The sequence below is a fragment of the Labrus mixtus genome, chromosome 11 (assembly GCF_963584025.1).
Source record: "Labrus mixtus chromosome 11, fLabMix1.1, whole genome shotgun sequence".
In the NCBI taxonomy this organism is placed as follows: domain Eukaryota; kingdom Metazoa; phylum Chordata; class Actinopteri; order Labriformes; family Labridae; genus Labrus; species Labrus mixtus.
Window position 1 is genome coordinate 24723914 of NC_083622.1, and position 19645 is coordinate 24743558.

General features: G+C 37.5%; 1 protein-coding gene across 2 annotated transcripts; it reads left to right on the forward strand.

Moving 5' to 3' along the window:
• The first annotated feature begins 5508 nt into the window (after nucleotides 1-5508).
• ddc (dopa decarboxylase) lies at nucleotides 5509-19645 on the forward strand. 2 transcript variants are annotated; one of them, XM_061051043.1, is made up of 14 exons: nucleotides 5509-5652; nucleotides 6671-6878; nucleotides 7122-7235; nucleotides 7476-7595; nucleotides 9856-9990; nucleotides 11455-11598; nucleotides 12109-12175; nucleotides 12482-12576; nucleotides 14310-14377; nucleotides 15423-15499; nucleotides 16291-16310; nucleotides 16414-16512; nucleotides 18532-18633; nucleotides 18868-19645. In XM_061051043.1, the coding sequence occupies exons 2-14, from the start codon at nucleotides 6678-6680 to the stop codon at nucleotides 19066-19068; spliced, it is 1443 nt and encodes a 480-aa protein (XP_060907026.1). In that variant the 5' UTR covers nucleotides 5509-5652; nucleotides 6671-6677; the 3' UTR covers nucleotides 19069-19645. The 2 variants fall into 2 exon arrangements, with proteins under 2 accessions (XP_060907026.1, XP_060907025.1); XM_061051042.1 differs by having other exon boundaries at nucleotides 5545-5652; nucleotides 6641-6878.

Sequence of the window (19645 nt, forward strand, 5' to 3'; positions counted from 1 at the left end):
AGTCTTTTTATCATAACTGATCAAAATGTTTGCAAGATGTTAGTAAAGGCCCACCACAGGTATGGTCATATAAAAACAGGAAGATAAAAGAAAGGAGATAAATGTTGAATTTATACCCTAAACGGGCGACGTATCCGAGATACAGACTCTAAATTGGAGAAGAAAGGTCATGTTTGGAAAAATATCGCAAAATGGTGTTATTATAGCCCAGATACAATAGAAAACAACAATTAATTAATTTTCCAAAATATTTCTATATCCCTTCCAGCTAATACGCTACAATAAGGGCACATTAGTTAAGATTAGTTAATGCATTCATAAGCATTAACTAATGGTTACTAACAGTTAACTAATGTGTCTAGTAATCATTTACTAAGGATGTTCATGTTAACCAAGGTATTTATTAATTCATTATTTATTAAGGATGCTATTAACATTAGTTAATAGAGTAATAAGCCTTAATTAACAGTTAATTCATACAATACTAAACATTAAGAAACCGTTAACAAATGTCTCTTGTTAACATTAACTAAGGGTTTGCATCTTAATTAAGCTATTAATATTATTAAAAATAACTAATATTACTAAATGGTTGATAAAGATGTCCAATTTAGATGCATGTCTTGCATCAAGGTAAGCCATTTCATTAAGACCAAACTGTTTGTTTTTATTTATGTTTATTTAAGGTTAATGACTGTCCACTTACTTGTCCATCCTCCAACTTGTGACTTCTTTTTAGAAAAGGTTGAGACCAGTGGACCACTCCATGGTCTTCATGTAGAGGTTTTTTTGTTCCTTTATCTTCATGTAGACATTCTTAACTTAAAGCCTAACCTATCAATTATTCTTGCATGTTATATAAGCGTTATTTAACCATAATTAACAATTTATTCTCTTTATTTTATTTATAAGGTCAATTTATTGACCTTTGTAAATTTGAAACAAGCACAGAGCTATTAAACTTTAGTGAAACATTATCAAATTGAAATCCCTCATCATGACAACCATCTGTTATCCATACTTATTCAAAATTTTTAAAAGATAGCGACTTTTTGCTTCATGCTGAACAGTATTTATTTTGAAAATTTAAGAATTTTAGCGTTCTTTGAAAGGAATAACAAAAAGGTGGTTTAACAATTTCACTGTTTCTCACAGACCCTTGCATGTTATTTTGAAAACAAAACTATAAACTAAAAGTAAAGAGCCTCCCAGAGGACTAAACCATGTGAAACATGTTTTTGAATGGTCTCTAAATGATCTCTAAGATTAAGGACTAATGAACTTCGACATGAACAGCAGAATGGAATACCTTTGCCTTGTGTTCTTAAGGAGCCTCCACTAAACACACACACACTCAAAATGATTCAAATGCAGACTCCAAGGGGCAGAGTACAAAAGGAAGGATTATTCACAGACAGGTTTAGATACACTACGGTGCCTCTGAAGTCGCAAAAAGTAATTAAAAAAAAAATATATATATATATATCTTGTTCGCACAAAATATTATACTGCAACTTACGCACAAATAATATTTTAAAAAAAATTAAGATTTATTTTTTGGCATTTTCTGCCTTTATTGGAGAGGCAGGACTGTGGATGGAGTTGGAGATCAGGGAGGGAGGGGAGCCACAGGTCGGATTTGAACCTGGGCGCCTGCTTGGAGGACCACAGCCTCCATTCATGGGGCGTGCGCACTAACCACTGGGCCACCAGCGTCCCGTAAATGACACACAAAGTCATACACAAGAATAACACACTCAGAAACACTGGTAGAGGTAATGTGTAACAAGAATGAATACCTAACAAACTGACAACATGAGGAAGGACACAGTGTGAGTGTAATGAGGACTTAGTGTCTGACTTTTTGTATTCAGGACAATTTTTATACCTGTGGCATCTAAACAGAATCAATTGTACTTTTGGACAAATCCTAAGAATATCATATTTTGCTACTGAAAAAGATCAAGTTTGATTCTTTATATTCAGGACAATTTATTTAATATGAACCATTTCATGAAGGCAGTTTAACCAACAGAAGCATCCTTTATCAACAAATTAAAATTTGAATGAGAGAGAAATAGGGCTGTATCATCTGCAAACTTTATTCGAAAAACAACATTTAAGATATTTAACAATCATTTATAGATAAGAAATAATAAAGGTCCCAAAACGGACCCCTGTGGACTCCCACAGAGTAGATTGACTTTGTCTGAATAGCAATCCTGGGTCATTTACATTGACCCAATTGCTGGGTCCTCGGCTGCTGGGTCATTTCACTGGGTTGATTTTGTTCACGGTGGGAATATTGACCCAATATTAGGTTATTGAGATTGACTGAAGTGATCCAACGGCTGAGCTGCACCTGTCAACTCAGCGCTGGGTCAATAGTCCCGCTCACTGCCCTCAATTGAACGTTGCACTTCGGTAAGTACCTAAAATACATTTTACAACATAAATTATACACTAAATAACATCAATACACGAATACTATTAATTATGCCAAAACAATTACGGCAAAGTCATTACTTGTGTCTTGTTGGCTGGCGTAACATAACGATTTCCAGCTTTAGTTCAGAGTTAGCTAATGTAGGCTAATGGTTAATTAGTTGGTTGGCTAACGTTAATTTAGACTTTCAGTCTTACATTTTCTGTGTTCATACAATACAGTCTATCACAATGTTGTAGTTAAATAGCTAATTGGGCGCCTGCTCATATCCTACTAACAGTAACATTGTTTAAGTTAATCACTTGGTTAACCAGAATGTTACTCTGCGTTATTATTATCTTGTCACATCAGGCTGCTTTCGGCAAAAGGGCCTTTTAGTGCACTTTAACATTTACTTAGGTTCATATTAACCCTAACGTTAAAGCTTATAATAAAAGTAAGTTACTTGTACTTGCAGCGCGTTTGATGTTAATGCAGTTCTTTTGTGTCTTTGCAGCACGTTTGTGTCTTTGCAGTGAGTTTCAGCCGTTGCATTTGTTTTGGGAGTTTGCTTTTGAACGTGCAGCTTTTCTAAATATGCTGCAAGTTTTTCTAAATGTTTGTCGTTTCAGCAGTTGCAGAGCGCGTGACCCTGATGCCTGCTTTAAGGTATTTTATGTCTTTGACGTCCTTTAAGCAATGCGCCCCTGTTTGGGACTTTTTACAAACAGCTGCCTGGCCAAGGGTTGCCGTCATTCAGTTCCTAAGGGCCTCTCTAAGTAATGCCACTCCAGCAAATATGTTTGTGGGGTAGGTCTCCCTTTTAATCGATGAATCGGTTGATTTTGTTTTAGTAGACCAAGATATTGTTTGTTGATTTCTATCCTTCCATAGCTCTGGGTTCAGTTGGGCTTAATTTGGGATACTACTTTTACTGTAAAATGCATTATTGTGTTGGTATTTTGCCTTTCTTTTTTTCATACATACATTCTAAATGTTGTTGGCTCTTTCAAATGTAAATAAATATATGGATTCATTTTATAATTTGTGTTGATTCCATTTGTTTAGAAGCAGTTTGTGTTGTAAATTATTGAAATAAAGTTTCAAAAATGCTACATCCCACACTTTTCAATCATACACCATTCAAATATTTTAACATAGAAATCAAACTTTAGCCCCCACAACGGCACAACGGGTGCTTGTATTACAATCTGTGTTCTAAGGCTCAAGAGACTGATATTTACATCAATGTGTATGGGTTTCTGAAGCCACAGACGCACAATAAATATGATGAAATGTTAAAGCCCTGCATAGCATTTGTTTTATCAGGGTGTTAGGCTGACAGTGTTATTCAAAGTAAAAGAAAACATCAATGAGGGATGAGGGATTTAATGAAGAGCCTGTAAGGTAGGAAGTGGATCCTGACAGCAATGATGAAGTTGAACAAATGATGAGTATGGTAGGAAAATAATCTGTCAAAATATAACTTTTAAATGACAAACTGGTGGGAGCAAACATCTGGAAATATGTCTCTGTATCATGTTGGATTCATGATCGTGTCTCATGACAAACAAACTTTGCTTACTATGCAGGAAACAAAACCTTGATCATGACATGAGTTAAGAAGCACCTCAACATCATTAGAGTCCAATAATAATTTCAACAGTAACTTTAAAAGAAACATATGAACAACAGGATCGACCTAAAATATGAGCATCCCTTATTTGGCCAATACATCTTAGACAGTGCAATCTTTTTTTAAATGCTGATTGGTCCTCAAATGAATACCCCAATATTGTCATAATTATATAATATTACATTACATTCTTATAATGTGTTCTTGAGCCAGAGTAAAACCTAAGGCTGAAACAAAAAAAATGCAAGAGTTGATTCCAGAAAGTTGCCTCCTTGGAGCAAAACACTGTTTGCCGCATGTCAAAGAGACCTGGTTCAAGTTCCTGATAATAGACACCAAAAAAGGGCATTTTCCTGCATAACATGGTCACTCGCTTAACAAAAAAAAGTTGTTCAAGTTGTGCAAGCTGTTCACTAATCCAATGAATAGAACAAATCTTAAAAATGATTTAGCAATCCCAGACATTTCTAATCTGCACACTTCACACTTTCGCTCAGCTACTTGCTTGAAAGCTAAAGATAAGCGAGTAATATATAAAGGCACTAAAATGGCATACAATGGACATACTGTTAATCATATTTAACAGCTTGTTAAACATTAATTTGAGCTTGCGAGCCATGATGCCACTCTCCTCAGACCAACAATGAAATATTCATGACAGGCCATGTTGACTGCCTCAGCCTGAAGAGAGAAGTTGTATTTGTGCAGGACGTGAGATGATGATTATTAGGACCAATAATAGTACCAGTGTGTGTAGACGGAGGTTGTAAGCCTATCACCTTGTGTCTTACAGATGCCGTCCTGTGGTGTTCAAAAGATGAGTCACTGAAGCACTGCACATCGTGTTTGAAATAACATTTTAAAATAAACCATAATGTTCTTGTCAGTTTCACAATCTTTAGTTGCTTCCTGTTTATCAACATTTTCATACTCAAAAGAAATATCACTCATCACTTTTCTAAGATGGTGAGAATGTTGCAACAAATGATAAATCAAGTCTTTGACTTGTGGTGATTGCTATGTGTACTTATTTTAGAAAGATGGTAATACCAAGTATGCTGTGCCTCAGTTTAAAATAGTGAATATACAGATTTCACTGTAAGTAGGCTACTAAGTGTACATTATCAGGAATTAAAGGACAGCCTGCAGCCAACCAGAATAGAGCATTTATCCAGACTATGCTACAATAACTTGTACTGCCATGCTCTTTCCTAAAATAGACTTTGCTGTGATTATTCAACAGGTGTTTTTTTCCGTCACCAAATTATTTTCATACTTTGTGTGCTTATCAAAGCACCGGCACCTCAAGTGTTGAAAAGATCATTTACACATCATTCTGTATGTATATGCTTGCGAGCATCAGAGCCTCCCTATGATTCAGTCTTTCTTGCATATGCTGTGATCCCCGTTCCCATTGGCTGGCCCAGTGGAGGGTTGGTGGGGTGGGGGCTGTTAGTGGCAAGATAAAAGGAGCAAATGTCTCTTGTCCTGCTTACACACACAAACTCACCACGTGCCTGTCTGTCAGTCCGTCCGTCTGTTTGTGGACGCCACCATCCAAACACCACTGCTGGAGCTCTCACCTGAAATTGTAAGTATGCACACACACACACTGACACACACTCACTCACGCACATGCATACAAACATGCTTAATCCTATTTGAGATAAGGATAAGTGCTGTGAGGGAAAGAGTGCAGGGTGAAACACTTGTTGGATGATAAGCCACTTTTGTAGAGCCAGGGGCAATGTTCATTTGTTATTGTGCCATGTGAGTAGTCAGTATGCCAACAATTTGTATCACAATATCTTTCAAAGCTTTGTGCTTTATTCCTATGAATTTATGTTAATACACTGCAACAGGTTTATTCTTTGAAAACATTTAAAGAACAGAACAAATTCTAATGTCTCTCAGTCATTGTGGCGGGGATATCAAGGTAATCTTGATAAGGCTTTGTTTCAAACAGGTTTATGACCATTTGGCTCACTGGGCTATGAGACATTGAGTTTATTACAGTCGTCTGTACAAACAGACTTTAACTTGTTCAACATGGAGAAATGAAGCTTTTCTCTTCACTTCACTCTGTAAAGTGAAAGTAATCTAAGCTATGATAAGTCCGGCTTATTGTGTTGCTAAGAGGGTCAGGGGCTCATACATGCATTTAAATTGAACACGATTATAAAAACTGTGCCAAGGAGCATGGCTTAGTCTCACTGTGTGTGAGAAGGAGATGTTGTTAGTTTGTGCGTGTGTGTGTGTACATATATATTTATATAGGGCAAATTTTAACTGAAACAGTTTTTAAAATTGGCTGCATTGATTCAAAAATTTAAAAAAAAAACATTTTATGGGGAGTATTGAAGTTATGTCATAATCATTTAATCAGTTCATGCAGGGTGAAGATATTAATTATTAACCAGGAGGACTACACCTATTTATGTGTGGTGTGTGTGTGTGTGTGTGTGTGTGTGTGTGTGTGTGTGTGTGTGTGTGTGTGTGTGTGTGTGTGTTTACTTAGCACATACATTAATCAAATGAATTTTTATTTTGATTCTATATGTATTTGAACATGTTAGTAGATGAATGTATCTATCTGTGCTGTGTGTCAGTGATAGCATGGATGCAGCAGAGTTTCGGCGCAGAGGGAGGGAGATGGTGGACTATATAGCAGACTATCTGGAGAACATAGAACAGCGACCGGTCTACCCAGATGTGGAACCAGGATATCTTCGTACCCTGATCCCCACTGAGGCCCCGACTGAACCTGAGAGTTATGAGGATATTATAAAAGATGTGGAGAGAGTCATAATGCCCGGGGTGAGATTAGACTTTCCTGATGTTTTATGCACATTATAGCATAGAAGTAGCATAGATTCTATTGTCCTTGTCCTTTATACATTTATAGTAAAAGATGATGATTCACCATGATGATACACCAATAAACAAACTAAATATTTTCCATGTACCACAAGGCCAGAATACCCCCTTTTTTTCATTTCAGCTGTAGTATTAACAAGGATTTTGGCAACCACTTATTTTGGCAACCACTTATTTTTTCAGATCACCCATTGGAACAGCCCGTACTTCTTTGCCTACTATCCTGCTGCTTCCTCGTACCCTGCCATGTTAGCTGACATGCTGTGTACAGCTATTGGGTGCATTGGATTCTCCTGGGTAAGAAACACTGTTCTGTTTATCCAAATCTGAATCTGTATTTAATTATTATTTTTATTTTATAGGGATGATGCAGTTAGCAAAGTTCCAAAACAAAACATGAAGCTGATGTGCTGCACAGAGAGTTTAAAGCTATGGCTAATTTGCAGCTCTTGTTCCTTTGTTGGACCTAGTATTTTACAGACTAGATTTGTGTTTATATTTATGCAGAGCATTGAATTTCTGGTTTGTGTGTCTCAGGCTGCAAGCCCAGCCTGCACAGAGCTGGAGACCATGATGTTGGATTGGCTGGGGAAGATGCTGAATCTGCCTGAGCATTTTATAGCTGGGACTCATGGCCATGGAGGAGGTGTCATCCAGGTTATTTCTTTTTTTTCAATAATACTCTTGAACTCTGAGAAAAAAACATTCACATCAAACTGACTTCAAATCCCATTTATACTCTTTTTTTCAGTTTAAAACATGAGTAAAGCCAGATCAAGAGGCTCACGGCTTTTATACACTCACAGGAAGTTGAACTATTTCAATGATGGCTCAAGTTTACTTAGAAGTTTGATTTCAATAAAAACAAAGGGGGTTATATGCATTCATGTCCTCCAAACATATATTCATAAGCAATTTGTGTGCTATTGATTTGATGTCTCTCTCCCTTGCTCACACCGGCAGAAAATTGGCAGGAAATTGCCTTTTAATGTGTCATCCACAGGCAGGCAGAAATGACGTTGATGGGGACAGGATTGTTTCGTGTGGCGAAAGGCAAAGCATTAGTTTAGTGTTCCACTGACAGAAACGAAGAGGCAACAGAGGATACTAGCTTCATCTATTTGTGTGCGTGTGTGTGTGTGTGTGTGTGTGTGTGTATATGTGTGTATGTGCTTGTGGGATGCTGAGTGTTGGAGCATGAGAGTGCACTCTGATGACAGATCATTTCATGCCTTTTCTATTGTGACCACCTGTGTGTGTGTGTGTGTGTGTGTGTGTGTGTGTGTGTGTGTGTGTGTGTGTGTGAGTGTGTGTGTGAGTGAGTGTGTGTGTGTGTTTATGTGGTGCGTTGTCTTTTTGTTTCTGTGTTGCCGCTCTCCTTTTTAAGTGCAGCTTACCCGCTCACCATAGCAACCATTGGGGTCCTTCTCACTGCAGCAAGGCTAATGACTGTTGTGACAGCCATTATTATAAACCTTATGTCAACACAAAGGGGAAATAGGATTCAAAAAGACGCTCGTGACCTTAGATTCCCCTTTTTACCCCGGTGTGAGTCATTACACTTTGGTGGCGGAAAAAGACAACTTGACTATAATTAAAATAAATTAAAATTGACAAAAGATGACACAGAATGATCTGCCAGAGCATTAGAGGAAAACAATGTGTGTAATCCCTCTATAGTTTTTTAAAAGGCAACTTTTCTTTTTAATCATGCTTGATTATTAGCAGTAAATGTTTCTCATAATTGATATCAACTGTGCAGTTTCTCTTTTTACTTGGAAAATGAAAATGTGCAACAGAAGCCTATGGAGGTCAAGTGCATTCATTTAAAACAGAACCAGCTAAACATCATGTTAGGTAAGGATGGAGGAGAGCATGTAGACTTTTATAAAAGCTACAAATTAAGAGGAAACTATTTATAGACGATCAAAACTACAGCTTAGATTAGTGCTTAGCGTGCATGTAACAAGGGAAGGAAGCAGGAAGTGTGCATGGGTACCTGAGGTGTGGAAGCCTGAGGTTTGTTTATTGGTTTGGTCTTTTCAGTTCTTCACAGTAACTCGATGTTTAGATGCCTAATTATACTCTGCCTCTTAAATTGTTTTGACAAAATGCACAAATGTCATATCCTGTAGTTGTTGTATTTATGTTTGGCAAGTGATGTGTGCTTATTGATCAAATGATTTGAACATTACATTGATTTCTTGTAATAATATCCCCAGATACCTAAAAAGTCATGCTTCTCTTTATTATATAGCCTCAAACAATTCTCACAGTAACAGGCTGGATGAATGTTGTCTCACGGCAGAGTAACTAACTGTAGTGATTTTCTCCTTTAAATGAGGAGATGGAGGTGTCACAGCTTTTAAATCACAGGCCGCTTCATATAGAAACACAATGTTGAACTTGCTGTGAGTTAATTTGGTTTATGTGTGTTTTTGATTTACAAATCAGTTGAAAAACACACATTGAAAGCTTTGCATCAGTATTTATTACAGAAAACACAAAAAGGAAAACAATATTCTAATTCTCCACAAATATCTGTAAGAAATTTGTTAATTTGTTAATTCAAATCTGTAAAGTTTTTCAGCAGCCAACAGATATTTGCCTGTGCTGTGTCTGTTGGGTTAATTAAAATTGAAATTGGGGTTTAGGTCCTAAAGCTACAAACATCTAGCTTTACATTTCCACAATCATAAGTATCTGTATATATTTGATGCAAGATAAGGCAAATAACTGAATACTTTATTTTTTCTAAGCACATCTCGAAAAGGCTGTTTGTGAGATCATTTTGAAAATCCCCAGCTTTATTAGTTGTCATTGTCAACGAAAACAGAAGTGTACCTTTAGTTTATTTTGAACTGAACACAACATTGGAGCAGAATTATTTTACAAGTTGCCTCTTATTCTTCAACAGGGCACAGCTAGTGAGGCCACCCTGATGTCGTTGCTCGCTGCTCGCTGTAAAGCCGTCCGACATGTCCAGGCCTCAAAGCCGGAAAAATCGGAGGGTACCATCATCTCGGAACTGGTGGCATACACCTCTGAACAAGTAAGCACGACAACCGATATGTACAAAGTCACTTCTACTGTTTAAAGCAGAGGCTGAGCTCTCTCTTATTCCCTTTATTTTTCTTTGTGGGTAAATGCAGATCCTAAATCCTTGAAGGTTACCTCAGTAACAGTAAATGAGTTTTCCAGTGATTGACTGAGACAGAGGGTCATGCAGTCTGTAGCTCTGATAAGGTTTAATAGCAGGCTGACTTTGTGATTGGGTTAGGGATTCGCCTGAGGGCCCCGTAGACCTTTACTGAGAGAGCTGTTTGTAGTTTCCCTTCTGAACAACACTGCTCTTTTGTCAGGGTGTAAATGTCAATTACAACTGGACAATTTGTATTTATTTCATTCTCGCATCCTTTTCTTTTGGAGGTGGTCAGTAAAACAAAATTCAACCTAGGGCTGAGGATGATAATGGTCTTAAAATGATCATCCTCAATATTTATGATTCAACAATCACTTGGGAGTCATTTTTGCTATAAATGTATAGTTTGAATTTTTTTTCTGGTATAACTGTAATTTAAAAAAGCCTTACTCATGCAAGTTGACAGAAGGTCTTTAAACTATTTAGGTGAATATTCAAGAATGACTTCAATTGTGTTTTGATGAATGAACATACGGTCTGTTAAGAAAGGGTTCCCATTCATATGCCTTTTTCTGACAAATAATGATTCCCATACTACACAGTTACAGAACAATAAGACTTTATGAGTAAAGGCCCAACTAGGGACAAGAGTTGAAAATAAGGATGGGACAGATCCAATCTAATATCGGTATCGTGTCCGATATTGACATAATTTACATATCGGTTATCTGACTGACGGCCACAAGATTGTTTGGCATTTTAAAAATTCTCTGCTTGCACAGTCTCGCTTTGAAGACATTCAGACCGAACTTTAAGAAGTGTCCTCAAATCGTCTACATCAAGACGTTCAGACGAGATGGAACAGCTCCTTCGATATGATCAAAAGTAGCAGCACAAAGTTCAAATACATTTCTTTAGAATTATTTTAATTTTTGTGCATTTTAATTTATTTATTTTTAAAATTTAAAAAAATGAAATGCCAGGTTTACTACAGCTTTGTGTATCCTTACACATAAGACCAACTACATTAACACTGTTCATTATGATAAAAAAAAAAAACAGTTTCAGTATCTGTATCGGTACATATGTATCAGCATCAGATCAGAACTGAAAAAAAGTAGATTGTGCATCTCTAGTTGAAAATGAGAAAAGGCTACAATAAAAACTTGTTTTCTGTTCAAACACATCCATTTCATGCTCTTTCTAGGAACTATGTTGAATTGCATCTTCTCTATCAAATAAAATACATTCTAGTGCACAATCATTGCCACTACATGTGGAGTTATCTGTTGAACTTTTTGGCTTCCAAAAGAAGGACGGGCAAGACAAATCAGTTATATTGCCTTTCTCACAATTGCTGCAATTCCTCCTCAGGCGCATTCTTCAGTGGAGCGTGCGGCTCTTATTGGAGGAGTGGTGATGAAGAAGGTTCCTACAGACAACAACTACGCTGTCGGAGGAGACACGCTTAAGAAGATGGTGGAGGAGGACAAAGCTGCTGGACTCATCCCTTTCTATGTGAGAAAGGACAAAAACATACACTAACTACCTCAGAGATAACATACAAGGGAGAAAAACATACAGCAGCATCACAAACATCAGATATTGTTAATTGTTTTCACATTCGGCATTAGATTGCTTTACCAACACGTGCAACCTCTCACAGTGATATGATTAGCAGTACTGCTGCTGTGCACGCCCTGAGGCTTCTGTTGAAGGATAACATTGTTTCTGTTGAGCCTAATGTTTGTCTATCTGGTTAAAGACAATGATCTCGGTCTCATCTGGACCCACAGATCACTATCAGAGCAGAATAATCTGAACAGTGAAACAGCAGCTCTGAATCATCCAGAGTAAAACCCTCTGTTTGAATATATTACTGAGAACTTTTCCTGATTAAAATAAATATGTAAGGTCCAATGTCTTAAAATCACAGGTACACTATGCCACATTTGTTACAGATAAGTAATGAGCAGGTTAAGAAAGCACTTCAGGGTGTTATATTGTCTGTGTGTTTGTGTCTTTCAGTTCTGTGCGACTCTTGGCACCACACCATCATGTGCTTTCGATCGCATCACTGAGCTGGGGCCTTTGTGTGAGTCAATGTGAAATAGTTTGTTAGCCACGTTAGCAGTATTTGTTTTAAAAACACACTTTTTTGGCTCAAGAAGGAAGAGGATCCTTCAAAGGGCAAATTTAGATTTATATGTATGAACCAGGTATCATACTTAAGTGTGGACAAAAGAGAAACAAATATACAATAATTATGCATTCAGTAAGTTTTATAGAGCTAAAAAAACTAGTTTAAAATAAAGCAATAATAGATAAGTGTTTTTTAATATTAATCTGTATGATGTGATTATGTATTTTTAAGAGACATTTTCTTCTTTGTCTGTTCCAGGTAATAAAGAAAACATGTGGATGCACATCGATGCTGCGTATGCTGGGAGTGCTTTTATCTGCCCTGAGTTCAGACCTTTGCTGAATGGTGTTGAGGTGTGTAAAAGTATTTACTTTCATGTTCATACAGTACATTAACACTTAAAGAACATAAGTTGCAGTTTCAGTTTGACTACTTTAAAAGGTTTACTACAAGTTTTCTCATGAGAAAAATTACTTGATGTTTAGCTGAATTTTAGCAGAATAGCTGAAGTAGTCACCCACCTCCAAAAATACAGAATCAGTTAAATGACAAGACAGCCCGTTTCTGTCCAATTATCCATGAAATATCCCTCATAACACAAATGAAAAGCAACACTGAGCGCATACTGATTATATCTGACTGATTCCTTTCTGTTTGAAAATGGCACAACGTTAATGTCAAGGAGAAAGCACGCAGGAGTGAGTAATAGGCCGAACAATCGTTGGTAGCGTAGGAGCATCAATCCGCCTTTTGAGGCTTGCCAAGGCAGCTGTTGCTCCCCAAGCTGTGCAGAGACGCAGAGATAAGGAGCGAGTAATTTCCTGAGGCAGCGTTAGACCTTTATAAACCACCGTTTATCAGACACACAAGTTCTAACAATGTTGGTGGCCACCAGAGGAAACTGATTTGATTGTAAAAGGACCAACTGTTGTCCCATCCTTACTCATACTTATAGATAGCTATAACGTTAGCTACAGATGTGTAAAAAAAATAAATATACATATGTTTCTTGTAATTTTATTGTTGATTTTCTTCAGTGTTCTTTGCAATACTTTTAATTCATTATGGAATTTAGATTAAGAGTGAATTACTAATCCGCAAACCTACTTAAACCACATGCAGTAATATTCAGTAGAATTTGTAGACTTTAGTTTTGGCTCATAACTTTCAAACAGTTTGAGGTCAATGCAAATTATAGTTCAGGGACATGCAGAATGAACCTGATCTTTTAGGATGAGAGTGTGGCCCTGCTGGACGGTTTGTTGCTAGGATATGAGTGATGGGCGAGCAGGCAACCAACCCCCTTTGAATTAGTCAGCATGGCAACTGTCAGACAGGAGTCTGTCTCACATTGTCTCTCTGTGCTGTGTTATTGCATTTATGGTGGTGCAGAATAGGATATTACAAAAGATAGCAAACAATAAGATTAGAACAGATAAGGGGAAAAAAGGTATGAATCAATTCTGCGAGGAAAGGGTTATTTTCTCTGCACCCTGTGAGCTGCTGGCTGCATGTTCCTATTTTGCATTTCAAATAAACTGTGTCTGCTCAGTCGAGATGATGATGTTGGAGAAAAGGTTGAATCTGCGTCAGTGATGGTTAATAAATGTGTATAATGATGTGTTTCTGCTGGAGTAAAACACACATTTTTCAAATTGTGCTTGTTTGATACGTACAATTGTGACATATCAGTACTTTTTTGACCAATTAAAAAAAAAAAATGTTTTGTGCCATTTTTGCCTTTATTTGATGGGTACAGCTGAAGAGAGTCAGAAAAATGTTGGATGGATAGAGTGGGGTATGACATGCAGTAAAGGGCAGAGGTCAGATTTGAACCCATGGCCGCTGCAACAAGGACTATAGCTTCTGTACATCAGGCGCCCCATATTCTGAAGCTATAGTCCTCTATCAGGCGCACCTTGACCAATTATTTAATGTCATTTTTTCATCTTTTTAATTGGAGTCTATGTATACAATCCCCACTTAAAGCAAATGATATAAAACTAAAATTTTTTAGTATTTTGTTATTTGAATGTCATTGTTTTAGGAAGAAATCAAACGTGACTGTTTTGTGTTTCTTGTTAAGTTTGCAGATTCTTTCAACTTCAACCCACACAAATGGCTTCTTGTCAACTTTGACTGCTCTGCATTGTGGTAAGAGGCTTCACTGTTCTCATGTACTGTATTGTGTAGTATAATAGTAATAGACTGTGTAGAAATGATGTGAAAACAGTCTGTGTCTGTATTGTGTGTTACAAAGAAAGGCCTAACCAATGGAAACTCTGCAAGAAGTCAGAATACTTCACAGTTTACCTCCGAGTGACTCATGGTTCCTTGAGAGCGACAACCAGTAGCCTAGTTAATGTCGTCTCTAAACTGTTATCCATCAACACATGAATCATTTGCAGAGTAAAAATAGACTCACGCCTTCCAGCTGCCTCTCCTGTCAGCGGCAAACAAAACGAGACATGCTCGGCACGAGTCGGAAACAAAGGTGTGTGACCGTGCTGAGGGGAAGCGGCTACATGTTGCCTTTGAGATATTTTCTGTTTCACTTTTCTGATATAACTTTTACTTCCTTCATCAACAAATATGCTCTGATATAGGTAACATTTTCTGTTATACTTCCTGATTACATCCTTATGACACCTCTTTTTAAAGATTTCACGCAATACAATTGACAGTCTAGTACAACATATTAAACCATGAAAAGGTATTACAATATACTATGCAGGCCTCTTCTCTATCTCGTTTTAAAACTGTTCTTAAAACCTACTTCTTTTCTTTGGCTTTTACCCCCACGTAGAGTGTTGATTTTATGTGTTTTATGTGACTGTATTTGTTTTATGTGTACACATGCATATTTTTATATATTTTTATTTATTTGTTATCTCTATTTTACTCTCTTGTGCAGCACTTTGGAAACCTTGTGTTTGTTTAAACTTGTGCTATATAAATAAAGTGGATTGGATTGGATTGGATATACTACTTTATGACATTCATGTTGTTAGTTAACACAAGGGTGTCAAGAAACAAGTGCCAAACCTATCAAACTTTTATTGCTTTATATTGTGTGAAATCTACTGTAGGGCCACAATCATGTTGGAGTACTTTCCTCAAAAAGAAAGGAACCTGAATTTTTATATTTTTTATTTTGATTATTTTAGAATATGTAGAGTCAGTATATTTTTCTTCCTAGGGTGAAGAAAAGGGCAGACATCATCGGAGCCTTCAAGATGGAGCCACTCTACCTGAAACATGAAAACCAGGAGTCAGGTAGAGTCATTACTGATTTGAATCAGAAAACACTGATTAGATTGGATTCATTGTGGTTCTATAAATGACTGTTCATACGGCAATCATGCCAGTTAGAGGACTTGTTTTAGCCACATTTTAAACAGGTTAACAACAGGGTTTAGGATTGGAGTATAAATGTGAATGTGAGTGTTTTTCTGGCCTCTGAATTCTTTGTTAGCTAAAGTTTAGCTGATCTACTTGACAGCTTATTTATTTATTACACCCTATATTCATGGAAGTGTGAGTGTGCTTTCAGAAAGACTTGATAAGACTACAAATTTTGCCAAAGATGTAACAAATTAGACCTCGAAATCCCCATGATGTGATTCAGTGTCCGTGTGAATATGTGTCTGCAGCTTCTGTGCTGGTGCAAATGCTCAGCCTGCAGATGGAATCAGATCTGCACTATAATTTGTCTGACAGATGAGCAGGCTGCCACAAAAGACAAGCTGTGTTTGCCTCCTACATCACTGCAGCACCTTACAAAAGCCTTCACTCACGCAACCCGGCGTCTTCAATCTAATTAGAGGTTATTAGCAGCAGCTAACACAGGGCTCCCTTCTGTAGCGATGAGCTTCCTGTAGATATTAGTCCGTGTGTGGACCGACAGTCCTGCGATCAGTGAGATAAAGTGGGTGGGATCATGACAGCAACACCCGCAGAATGGAATAAATCCCTTTCAGAAGCAACAGTTGTTATGTATCAGAAATGTGGTCTGTTTATGTGATTGGACAGTTTTTATTGATCCTGGGCATTTTCTCCTTTAACAGGGCTGGTCACAGATTATAGGGTAAGGTCATACAAGATTTAGTTTCTTTCCACAATTTTCAGGAAATGTGGTTACCATAGCAAACATCAAACTTTCACAGTTTAAATATATATTCTCCTTGCAGCATTGGCAGATTCCACTCGGAAGAAGATTTCGCTCGCTGAAGATGTGGTTTGTCTTCCGTATGTACGGGCTGTCAGGCATACAGGCCCACATACGCAAGGTAAGAGTCCAGCTAAAATGATCCCCTCCACTGATTTCTTTGAGTCCACGTGTCTTTACCCTTTACTTCCTGGATCCTAATTCTGACCATTGTCTTTTAGATCCATATCTTTTTAGCCCTCACACAAAACAGCACCTGACATTTTCAGGTAGAAATCCCCTGCAGTGAAAACAATTAGGAGCACTGAAATGTAGCAGGGTATTTTTTTTATGGTAGAGTATCACTAATTAAGACTTGTTGTTATGCCAAATGTCAAAAAAGACTGGTTCAGCAGCATGCAACGAATCACTGTGTTTGACACCTTACCTGTAGATGCAGCATTAACAGTCATTTAAAATAACTACCAAAACAAATATCAAATTTAGTTCATTTCTTAACCCGCTAAAAACTCCTCACAGTCGTGGTTTCAAGACAATGTCAAACTTTATATGATTTTTACATCTTGTGCTGCTGTTTTTACACAGTGTAGGTGTTTACTGAGGTTTCATGATCATTTTGGAATCATAGTTGCAAAAGATGGGTGTTATGTCACTGCTTCAATCCCGTTATGATAACAACTTAAACCGCGCCCTGACCTCCTTTATTATAAATGACTTAAAGATAAGCACACTGCTAACACTGGTGAGAAGTCTTCGTTTTTCATTCACTCCATCAATCCCTTCTGTATAAAAATCACTTCTGACAATCACACATAATTGGTCTTTATAGGAAATGCCACCCGTTCTCTCCATCTCTTCCTTCCCTCCTCCCTTGCCTCACTAGCTAATCCTCCTTACCACTAAAGTCCTTTCAGTGCCTTCATCTCTGCCTCCATCAGCACTTCCTGTCAGTCATATTTGTCTGGTCTGTTTCTTCTTTTTATAGCAACATTTTCCAACATTTACCCCCCCCCCCCTTCCCCCCTCGCAGTCTCCTTTCGATGCTTTCCCCCTTGCATGCCTGTCTCTCCCTTCATGTTCCTCTTCCTCCCTCCAGTCTTCTCTGTCAATCAAGTGAGTCTGTTTTGTGTTTACTCTCCATTTTTAAATGAAGCGGCAGAAGCAGGATTGATCCCTGCAGCTATAACTAATGACGTATACTCTACTGTACATCTTCTGTCTTCTAGATTAGAGTAAGCAGTTTGAGTCTTTGCTTTTGGTCCAGTGTAGCTTAATCTAAATTAGTAGCATCTAATGTATATGCTTAAATGCAAATACAGAATTTGTGAATACTGGTCGTAGGGGCTGTCTTTTATTCTGGAGAAAATAGTCTTTTGTCTTCATAAACACTAATAATTTACCCCCCATCAGAAAAAGAGAGATACAATACCATTTTAATGTGAGGGGTAAACAAAGCAGAAATCACACATTGAGCCAGTAAGTGTATATTAGCTTGTATTGACCTCTAAGTGATTGTGAATGAATGAGCATGTTTGACTGCACACTGCTGTTTTAATTTATTCCAAAGGAGTGCAATAACATTTCATGAAAACCAGTTTTGATTAAAATAAAAACCTGAACTATTTCATGTCTACTTATTTCTCATTTGAATTTGTTTAAACTGGGCTTCCTTTGCCAGGATCTGTACCATCACTTAGTTTTTCTCTTTTGATTTGGTCATTGAAAGTTACAGATGGTTATAGTCCGAAGCAAAGGAGATTGAGGGACGACAGTTGGGCAAAGTCCTTTTATCTGTATGACAGCATTGTGCCATGTAATGATACAGCACTGCCATCTAGTGAAAGTATTAGATAGCATGCCTCTGGTATAATTGCTTCTAATTCTAAATGTAGAATTGGTGAGTAAATTTATGAAACAGCTTGAAATCAACACCTTTTCAACACAACGTTTGTTTGACTTTATGATACCAACCTGAAACCAAGAATGAATTGTGCCATTTCTTTAATCATCTAAATAAACATTAGACGTTACTGTAGATCTCTAATGATTACTTCAGACACAAGACTCTTCATCATATGCACGTTATGTGACCGAGTGGAGGAGCTTATGGATCAGTGATTTCTTTGTCATCTCTTTTCAGCAAGTGGCCCTGGCCAAGGAGTTTGAGAGTCTGGTACGAGCAGACCAAAGATTTGAGATCTGTGCTGAGGTCATCATGGGACTGGTCTGCTTCAGACTTAAGGTAATATCATCAGATGTTACATCATTCAAAAAAGCCTGTGTGCTCTCATAGCAGAGAACAATCTGCTCATTGTCTTTCACATGTTACAATGCAGTTCTGATTAAGTACACTGCTTTCAGTTTAGGAAACATAATAAAATGTATAATGACAAACAGTTCACCCCAAAGGGTTCATAAGGCAGGAAAATTATGTTTTTAGCTGTATGTCTTTCTGTGCTCTCTTTCTTTCTCTTAGGGCTCCAATGAGCGGAACCAGAACTTGCTGAAAAGGATCAATACAAACAGAGAGATCCACCTAGTGCCTTGCCAGCTCTCTGGCAGCTTTGTGCTGCGTTTCGCCATCTGCTCTCGCGCTACCGAATCACGTCACATCGAGCAGGCATGGCGGCACATCACACAGATGACCTTTGAGCTTTTACAGGAGCCCAGCCATTGATGAAACCGCTCATAGTCCACTGGTGCCGGAATGACGACCAAAGTCAGGACTAAGATTTATTTTGCAGATGTTAAATGTCTTAAAGGGAAAGAACAACTATTTTACAGCTCACTCAACAGATGTTCTGTTGTTTGCAGACGAGTAATCCAGGCTTATCAATCTTTTGATTTTGCAAACTGATGTTGGTCAAAATAATCTACAACAATCCATAATAAGTATAAATATGAATTTTGCTTGCTACAAAATGTTTCCCCACAGTGAGATGTGTATGTCATGTCCTCCTTACACCAATCCCCTGTTTGTCTTTGCTGCTTCTGTGTCTTCTTAGTTTTAATTTGGCTCAGGGTCTGCTAATAGATTTATGCTAATTGTTTTTATTGTATTTATTGCTGCAATGAATGTAATTCACATTGTATGTGTAAAAATCTTTGAGCCAATGGTGGCTTATTTTTTGTGGATATGTTTAGTGAAATGAATGACAAAGATAAACTCTAACGTCTCTTATCTGGATATAATGTTTAATGTAAGAGTGGCTTCATAAAATGAGATAAATAAAATGCTCCCTTATCAGGCTGAA